The sequence below is a fragment of the Sorghum bicolor genome, chromosome 9, assembly GCF_000003195.3.
Source record: "Sorghum bicolor cultivar BTx623 chromosome 9, Sorghum_bicolor_NCBIv3, whole genome shotgun sequence".
NCBI classification, from domain to species: domain Eukaryota; kingdom Viridiplantae; phylum Streptophyta; class Magnoliopsida; order Poales; family Poaceae; genus Sorghum; species Sorghum bicolor.
The window spans coordinates 750164-760371 of NC_012878.2; the positions used below are offsets into that span (position 1 = coordinate 750164).

At 41.3% G+C, this 10208-nt stretch overlaps 1 protein-coding gene across 1 annotated transcript; it reads right to left on the reverse strand.

The window, feature by feature from the left end:
- Nucleotides 3222–9862, reverse strand: LOC8067300 (transcription factor-like protein DPB). The gene is made up of 9 exons (XM_021447506.1): nucleotides 9699–9862; nucleotides 8768–8844; nucleotides 8488–8531; nucleotides 7587–7664; nucleotides 7354–7505; nucleotides 7205–7268; nucleotides 6127–6225; nucleotides 4349–4419; nucleotides 3222–3534 (listed from the first exon to the last, which is right to left on the reverse strand). The coding sequence occupies exons 1-9, from the start codon at nucleotides 9860–9862 to the stop codon at nucleotides 3387–3389; spliced, it is 897 nt and encodes a 298-aa protein (XP_021303181.1). The 3' UTR covers nucleotides 3222–3386.

Here is a 10208-nt window from a genome sequence, read left to right on the forward strand (position 1 = left end):
TTATCCATCGGGGTCCATGGTAAATGATAAGTATTGTGTAGGCGTGGTGCCTATACCGTATTTATCTGGGATTGTACCCTATATGCCGAATCGCGGGGTAGTTCGCGGTGGTGACAGCTCCGTTGACTCTTATATAGTCCCCCTCCCGTGTATACGGCAGGCAGAGCAATATTATTACAGAGGAGTGATTGCTATGTTTCTCATCTTCCTTGATGATATCACCATGCATGGGCGTAATCCTGTCTTGCAATGATTGCCAAGTATAATTGCACTAATTATGATATGCTAGACTTTATAGTTAAGAATAACTTAGGAAATATTCTTGTAGTTCATCCTAAGTCCATGCTAATGACTTGCTAGAATATCTGTTGAGGTACTTATCATTATCATTTGTGGCTAGTTATGCTGATCAGATTAGTTATCTTTGTCACCATTTATACTTTATCTATATTTTATGTGACATTTATCCATATATTGATGAGATAGATGAATGCTCTCTATTACACATGCGATGATACTCAGTTCCATATTTCATTCCATAATCAACATTGGTGTTAGTAATCCCTTCCCAGTGGTAAAAATATAAATAACGATACCTGGAATACTTCCTGGTTAAAATGCTACATCGGTATTAATCTGTGCGCTTGCAGATCCCATTCATTATTTATTCAGAAGAGCAATTGCATATTTTGATACCGCGTCTCTCATGTCATGTTGGGGATGACAATTTGGCTTAAGTGGCATGAGGGATAGGTTCGGCATTTTTGGCGCCGTTATCAGAAATAGAACTAAGTCTACTTTTGGTAATGACGTTAAGAATGCCCAATAGAGATCCAGTAGTTGAGCCGTTGCTTGTGTTGCGGCCCATGGGCAGAGCTTCGCAGTGGGCTGGTCGGTGCCACACTCGTGGTCCCTACCATGGAAGTGGTCTCCCCTTCGCTAGAGCCCCTCACCTCCATTGGTGCTCTTGGAGTGGTCCGTGATGCCACTGTGTTTGCCTGGTGTGCTCGACTGAGTAGCGAGAGTATCACGCCCGGTGCGTGGGGAGGTGTCGCTGTGCTGCACCTCTACTTGGTCCTTCAGTGCCTAGTGCTCGTCCATGGGCTAATGTGCAACGAAAGTGTCATGCGAGGTGCATAGTGAGGTGCTCCACTTCTGCACAAGCTCCCGCTCCCACAAAATCTCACCCATGTTGCCTGTGTTGGATATCTCTAGCTCCCCCTTCATTCTTTCAACCCTTGAGTCTGCATGGCTATAGACATATGGCTGGCATTACAAATTCGACTCCTGCCATGACCTTGTGAGTGCCGACTTTCGGCACCTCTGCTCTGTTGATAGTCTCTTGTTGGTGGTGTCATCAAATCTTATGTTGCGTGATCCACATCTTTGGTCGTTCCCTTCAAGGATTCCTCCTCTTGTTCTAGCGATGGATTACGGAACATGGATCTTGGATGTGCTACAAAAGGTGTTGCCCTTCGCTAAAATGGAGGTCGTCGTCTCAAGCGTGCCCTAGTTCTGAGTGTTACCCACCACCTTTAGTTCTCTTTTCATTGTGCTCCATCATAAAGAATGGCTCTGGATTGGTGTAGCTAGAAGGGGTGGTGTGGCTGCACAATAATCGCGATATGTTCGTGAGTATGTTCTTGGGCAGTGGTGTTCTTCAATGATTGGTGGCTGTCTTATGGGTGGTGCCATGGTGTGCCTGTAGCCTGTGTTGTGCTACTCTAGTTCCCCTACATTCCTTCATCTCCTATGCCTCACTAGCAATGGACATGGCTGACATTGCAAGTTCATCTCCTATCATGGCCTGGCGAGTGTTTGCCTTTGGCGCCCCTGCTCTATTGGCGGTCTCTGTTGGTGGTGTCATCAAATGTTATGTCGGGCGATCGACCTTTTTCATTGTCCCCCTTCAAGGATTTCCCTTGTTTTGGCGCTAGACTATGGTACATGGAGCCTCGCTCTTCGGTGATTGGTGGTTGTCTTATGGATGGTGCCATGACATGTTTGTGGCTTATGCTAAGTTGTTGTACTAACTCTTTTTTTGCATGCTCTATCTGCTCTTTTTTCCACACCTCCTCTACTATAATGTGTACACCTTCTGGTATGCCGAAAGTATGTTGTATTTGTTCAAGCTTTCAGCTCGTTCGATTTAATGAAAGTAGGTGGGGACCCCCCTCCCACCCCACCCTCGAACTAATCGAAAAAATACTAAATTTGCATATGTCTTTGAACATTCAAGAAACTATGCAGGTGTTTAGAACGAGCACCGACAATGAATGAAGCTGCAATGCTAGCCACGCATCATCAAGACCTATTAATAAGCCAATCATCAAAGATTTAAGAAGAGCAGGCAATTGTAAATACAGAATTGATGACCTAGGTGAAGCCATTCTTTGGTGCACATGAAGCTAAAATAATGGCCGCACATGAAGCTAAAATAGAGCAAGCATGAGCAAGACAGTGAGAGAGATGCGAGCACATGATTCTTCCATGCCTTGGGTGGGCATTATTTCTCCCCGTTGTTTAAAGTGGATCGAGCTGCAGTACACACGGCGATACTAATACATGGACTGCCAAATTCATCACATTTGCACCGGACTAGGGAGCTGTCCCCGGCATGGGCTGTGTTCCACGGGAGGGCAGGTTTAAGGTTCATTCCACGCCAGTGTGCCTGAGTAGCAGCCAAATGCATAACACTGTGAAAATATCCTGACATACGCTTCACCGGCCTCCGTCTGTGACTCATCAAGTCACAATTCACAAACTTAGGATCCCTGCCCTGCCTCGCGACTTGCAAGATGTGTAAAGTAGGAGAGGCGGAGCTGAATGTATGCCGTGAGCGGAGAAGACAAGACGGAGGGCTGTGGAGTCATATTCCTGGCCATTATCAGTCTGAAGAGCTAGAATAGGCAGCTGGAATTGTGTATGAACATAGGCAATAAACGCTCGAGTGGTGGGAAGAACATCAGATTTTTATCTCAAGGGGAATGTCCATAGATAGTGAGTGTAATAATCAGAACACAACATAATATTTACAGCCTGAGTAACTGAGTACATGTGATGTCCAGACGTCTGAGCGAACTAACTGAAAGGGGACAAAATTTGAGACGCAGAATTGCCGAATGGCAACTGGACATGCTTTCCACCGACAAGAAGAACAGTTAGGATCATCAAATTTGTAACATTGAAAAGAAAATAATTGTAAAACTTGAGAAAGAGCTGGATGTCCTGGATGCCCACCTACCAGGCATAATTTACAAGCATTTTCTACAGTTAAAACTAGCTGGAGAACAATAAAGTAAATAGCTCATTTGACACCACCTATTAATTGTTCATGCTTGACATGACCCTTTTAGTATCCCAGGAATAGGGGGCGAGTTTGTACCCTAACTCCTCTTGTCCCTGTTCGGTGTACTTGTTGAGCACTCACCTCCATTCACAACAGGAGCTTGGGTACAATCAGCTTTTCTAATTTTGCCAGATAATCCCATTGCTTTCAGTACATCAGAATCATCATGCAACTCAAATGGTGTGCTGCATTTTTGAGAAATACACAAGTCAGCAAGGGTTTAGCACTAAGGAGCTCTTCTGACTAAACGCCTTCAGAATGGGCATAAGACCTTGAAGGAAAAAAATGAAAACATCTATTTCAAAAATGAGGCAATGTTCACAAGTTCATGTGAGAGTAAAAAGGCTAGTTATTATATGTCCTCAAGTGAATAATAATTCAATGAACTAGCTAGCATTCCATCTGCTCGTAGAGTAGGATATTAAGATCACAGAAGGGAGAAAAGTCATCAGAGCAACCCCCCCCCCCCCCCCAACCACCTGATTAGAAATAGACAGGCTGTACTGACTTAACACTTTCAGAATGTACATAAGACCTTGAAGGCAAAGAAAAAAATGAAAACATCTATTGCAGAAATGAGAAAATGCTCATCAGTTCATGTGAGTAAAAGGGCTAGTTAGATGTTCTCAAATGAATAATAATTCAACAAACTTTGCTTGTAGATTAGGATATTAAGATCACAAAAGAGAGAAAAGTCATCAAAGCTGCCCCCCCCCCCCCCCCCGATTAGAAATAGACACGCTGTACTTTCAAAAAAAATCAGCCAACCTAGCATTGACAAATCAACCATTAAAGAGAGTTTCATGTACTAATTGTAGAAGAATCATGGAATAAAATTGTTGAATCATCCAAAAGATGTTATAATCTAACATATTCTTATGAATGGACATATTTTCATGAGGAGTCCAAAATCAGGAGATACGTGTGTTAATAAACATTGTTAATCTGGCTCACAAGATATATAATGCAAAGGGGAACAAAATGTAATTCTTGTCATACCTATTGAAGTCAAAATGCAGGAGCTGCATATCTTCTGACATCTCCACTTCTACAGTTGCATGAGGACGTGTCTGGTTACACAACAATTAGAGGTAACTATCATTTAGCACATCACGGCCAAAAAAATTTTATAGAAGTTACATAATGAAGTTGAGAAGGGAAAATGCAGAATATAAGTGATGAACAGAGGTAATGGTACCAAAGAACAAGAATATACTAGGAATGCTTCTAGATGGCCTTAATGCTAACATTTCATACATTATGGTTCACCAAAAATAGACCAATTCAAAAGTCATAACAAAAGACGTGTTCCTGGTTGTTAAGAAACTAGGTCTCAGTAGCGAGACAGGTACTGTGTGCTGTGAGACATGATGTATCAATACTGTCCCAACCAACACATTGTAGATCATGCCGAGTATTGAGTTGACCTCATAGTCCATGTGCCTCGAGGACATGAGCCTCGAGGGAGTACTTCCCGAGAGGAGAGCAAAAGTTCCACCTAGAGTAGTGGCCAAAGGTGAGGTCAAGGATGAGAGGCACCAGGGTGCGGACGATCTGTACAGTGACCGTTTGGGCATTGACATAGAGGTTGGCCAAGGCAGCGGTCTCATGGAGGAGTGGATCATGAAGAAGAGGGGGTCATGTCCATGGACTCCAGTCAAACTCACCACGATCATCATTGGCCTAGATGGTGGTGTGATCCCTGGCTACACGCTCCAAAGTGACATGCCCATGGACATGGTCAATGGCGTCCTAGTGATCCTTGGCAGTGGTGGCGGCTTCATGCTCAGTAGCCTCTAGTGGCAGTGATGTGCTAGGCGCATGCAACTTCCTCAGCTTTGGTGGCTGTCACACACAAGCTATCAGCAACTGCAGCAACCTTGGCGCACTCAGCATCAGTGGTGGCGCCAAGGGAAGCAAAGGTGGGAGGTGGCAGCTCAATAGGCGTGATAGCTGGAGGGTGGAGTTAGGGCTTGAGCAGAAGCAGAAGGTCGAAGATCGACCAGCCTAATACCATGTAAGAATATAGCATGAATTGATGGATTGATTGCAGAGGATAAAAGGTTATACATATATATCGGCAAGGATGGCCTAGGTTTGGCTTATAGAAATGGAACCAATCTATAGTAATCCGCCTATAATGACTGAATTAATAACTGCCCTAATAACCTAATTATGTGTGGATGCATGGCCTATAGTGACATCAACTGAGCAGCCCATTGGGCCAGCTACTATGTGTAGAGCCACATAAAGATACCCTCAATTTCAAAAAAAATGTCGTGGTACCCACCACCGACTAAACAAAAGATGAACAAGCTAGTTCAGTGTTTTCAAGAACTTGCTCGATTCCAACTACTGAGGTGCAACTCCTCTTATCAAAATCTATGTCCCAAACTCAATAATAGCAACCTTTATGGAAATTAGTCATATATTCAACCCTTGTTATTTTATGAAATTTAAGACTTCAAAGTTAAATAGCAGTTAGCCTAAAAAAATTCTTGATCAATAGCATGTGACCAAATGATGAGGCATTTCTATCAAAATAAAAGAAAGTGGACGCTAAAAGGTCTTCACAGTTAAATAAAGCATTGGATGGTGGAACATTTCTATTCAAATGATCAAATCCACAATCAAATCCATTTGCTTCCAATGATATCTCGCTTGCTATGATATCGCAATGGCTCAAAATGTTGTCTTTTGAAAGTGGCGTTGAAACATAATGATACAATGAAGTATCTCTAGATCCATGTTTGAAGAAGATGAAGCATTATTTTTACCTGAACTAGTAAAAATGGCAAGTCCAGTTGACCAGAAGGTGCATCTCCTGACCCATGTAGCTGCTTATTTTGTCGAACCAAGTTTTGGAGACATGCATACTTAAAAAAAAACTTGTAAGATTCACAAAGCATGAGGTAACATAACAAATAAATGAGTTTCAAAACATTTCAAATTCAACATTGAAAAATGAAAGAACAAATATAATTACTAACTAACTCTGCAATGGAGAAATACACTTAACAATGCGTGGCTCATCTACTAAAAATGGCTTCATACTAATGTTTTGGAAGATGACTTACAATGATTAATTCTGATCGCGAGACGCTTGTAGCCCAAAAGTCTACTGAACAGCTAACTAGATAAAAAAAAGATCATTCAGCCATACAGGACCCTCCAAAATATATGTTCATTCCGTCCCTAAATAAGTGTACATCTCATATTTTGAGACAATTATTTTAAGTTTCAATATCTGTGTATCCAAATAGGTTTACTACAAAAATATCTAGCGTGGTTAATCTAATGATGCTTAATTAGTATCCATGGATATTAGTTTTTTAGTATATTTGATCAAACTTGGGATTGGTTGACTCCTCGAAATGTGAGACGTGCACTTATATTTTGGAACAGAGGGAGTATTTCTGAAATCCATGTAGCAACTGAATAACTTTTGCTTTAATTATACAATCCAACATAAACTCAATTGTATCCCTGCCTTTTGCTCTAACAATGTAAGAAATGAGCAGAGAAGGCTAGACATTCTGTATGCACCTGGTTGTTGTGGCGCATAATTAAGCATGCAGAAGCGCTTCCAAATTTAAGATCTAGAAGAATTAAATTTTTGTAATGCAATTCTCGAGATAGTCTCATGGACAAATATAGTACAATTATTTTTTAGTTCAATAGAAAAAATCTACGATGCTAGGTATTTCATGTTTAAAAGTGTATGAATCAAAAGTACTGCATAATAGATCACTAGTCATAGTTTTATATAAGATTCGGGGACACAGAGATTATTCATATTATCATTTGGCTTATATCATGAGGATATTAAGATAGAAGGGAAGAGTCAATTCTTACTTGTTCTTGTAAATCCTGCAGATATGCATTTTTCTTATTAATCCGAGCTTTCAGTCCATGACCTCTGTCTGCAACATATGCATAAACTTAATGCAATGAGCAGAAAGGGTCAAACTTTCAGCAAATCTACATTATTAGAGATAAGAAGCAGAACCTTCAATTCTTCCATATCATTCATACTTGTCCTGGGCAAGCCTCTCCACTGTATTTCCTTTTTATCTTTAGATATAATTTCCGTAGCTATTAGGACATTCAGCGCATCATAAACTCTTCTTCGAATATTTTTCTCATCATGTTGTTGCTGCATGCTTAATATAATCAGAATGGGCATTTAACTACTTGATAAATCACTAACCAAGAGTCATATAGTGTTTTTTTTTACCGGGCAGGGATTATCAGGATCTGGAGAGTCAATATTAATATTGAGATTTGAAAAGTCAGCAACCAATTCATCTGCCACCTGAAAAATGCAGTCAATATGCATAAATTTTCTGATGCTACTATAGATCGATAGAAGGAGATGCAGGAGAACAGGAATGCATTGGTTTCATTTAACTAAATAATGATGTCAAGGAGGAACCAAAGCAGAATCTCTATTCCACACTGTTAAACCAAGATATATTCCTGGTATAGATCGATATCCAATATTGCGAAGTTGTGACAACCCCACAAAAGTCTCTTCCCAGAATATTGTTCATTAGTTAAGAGTTATTCATTTTCTGAAAAATAAGAAACTATAAACAATAGTTTGATGCTGTTTGTGTTTTTCATGCACCAGAAAGGCACTGATATTGACAAGAGGTGGCAAATCCAGTAGCAGTTTACTTAGGCTTAGGCATACCAACATATGATGTACTCCTTCACTGGAAATCGTAATTCCTTTTGGCCTTTTTGATACATAAATTTTACTATACACCTAGACATAGCATATATCTAGGTGCAGAGCAAAACTATGCACTAAGAAAAGCTAGAGTGATCTAGAATTTGGAATGGAGGGAGTAAATATATAACAGTATATTTGCCACCGCCTCTTATCAATATCAGCGGTCTTCTGGAGATACCAGGAATTCTGCTGAAAATCCACACATGTGAAAAGTATTATGGGGTGAATGGTTAAACACATGTGGTTTACATGTAAACTTTGGATATCTTTGTGCTACTCCTATAGCCATACCTTAATGTTCACTGGCTGCTTATACTAATTTCTGCTTTACAAAAAGGGATGTTATACAATGTAACTGTACCAAATAAGGTATAGCTAACATAGAAATGAGAGTGGATACCTCATTGCAGGTTGTTCTTCCTTTGCTTTCGACTATCTCACGGACTGAAAAAGAATAAATAAAAATTTCATGGAACTTGTAACACTAGCATGCAATGAACTCCAGCTCAATAAATTGGCCTCAAGCATAGTACAACACAGTACAGCACATGTATGATACAAACAAATCAAAGAAACATTTTTAAAAAAATGTGGCAGGCGCAGTTGTAAAAAAAAGAGAGATTTTTTATGTCAATCTCATTTCACTTATGTATAAGTGGTAAAGGAATTCTATAAACCACCTCTCATGCTCAATTGGCGCAATCCACGGCCATTTTTGTCAGGACCAACTGCCTGTGCCCCTCTCTTTTTCTTGTTGCTGCATCATAAAGAGAGAACCAGTCGTCTTTTAGAAACGTGTTACGTAAATGGCTAGATAAATAAGTGAAAATAAGATATAATAGCAAATATGAAACAGTAGCAAGCTGAAGTTACAACATGGTAAAGCAAAAACAAAATGTAAGTTATTTAAACATTACTAGTTCTAGAATCTAGATCAATCAATAAGCTAGAATATGCAACCTCGTTATAAATATACACCTAAAGAAATCGACAAGGGATACCAAATTAATTAAAGGTGGCAAAAAAAACAGTTAAGATGCCACAAGAGCTATAAAAAGGACAGATTCCAGAGTTTCCATTTCACGATAGAATGAACAAATATATACAAAACCAAATACAGTTAAGATGCCACAAGCACTAGCTACAATTCCCAATATTAATAACAATGAATCGAGAAACAAACCTATCTATGAATTAATTTATCAAGGATGCAATTACACTAACAACAATGTTGTGTGGCTTGTTTTAACATGCTTGTGTAGAGGAGCCACGACAATTTAGTCAGGTTCAAAAGGATCGATCCTCTAAACACAATAGCTAGCCACCACTTCCACCAATTCGGCAATTCCCACAACCCTGAAATCTGAACAAGCTAAAGACCAGACATAAGGCAAATCTAGAGCAGGAACAAGTCCAGATCGGCAATGGTTATACCATCTACACGATAAAAACCCCTTCGCTCAAATCAAACCAGCAAAAACACCACTACTCACGCGGCACATCACACAGCAGTTCCTCTCAGCAAGTAGGTAATTAAGGAGGGAAAGCCAATAAAACCCCAAATCAAGCAACGATGGAATCAAGCCGGCCGACGACGAGGGGGTCACGTACCTCGCGGCTGCTGGTTGCGACGATGGCGTGTCGTCGCCCTGGATGTCAAGTCCGTTGAGGCAGCGGGCGACGGTTCTCTCGTTGCCTGGCGTGGAGGGCGCGGTGCAGCCCCTGTCGGAGGGGGAGCCGCCGCCACCACCACGGGTGGGCGCGGAGAACATCATGGCGAGCTAGGACTAGGATGATCGACCGGACTTGGGGGCGGAGGCCGGAACCGGAAGAGGGGAGAAGGAGAAACCCTAGCACGACGCGACGACAAGTGCGACGGAATTGTATTGATCTGCTGTGTTGTTTGTGTCATGTAGTACGTAGATTACAGCAGTGGATGGGCTGCGGCCACACTGCACGGACAGGAGTGATAGATGCGCGGAGAGATGGAGCGATCGATCGAGGCGCCTGGGAGCTAGTATAGCTAGCGTGTGCCTGGCCTCATGGCCGGTCTTCAGTCTTGTGAGTTGGCTTCAGGTGCGGACGTATGACCGTCGATCGGCAGGCCCTTGGTAAAAATTA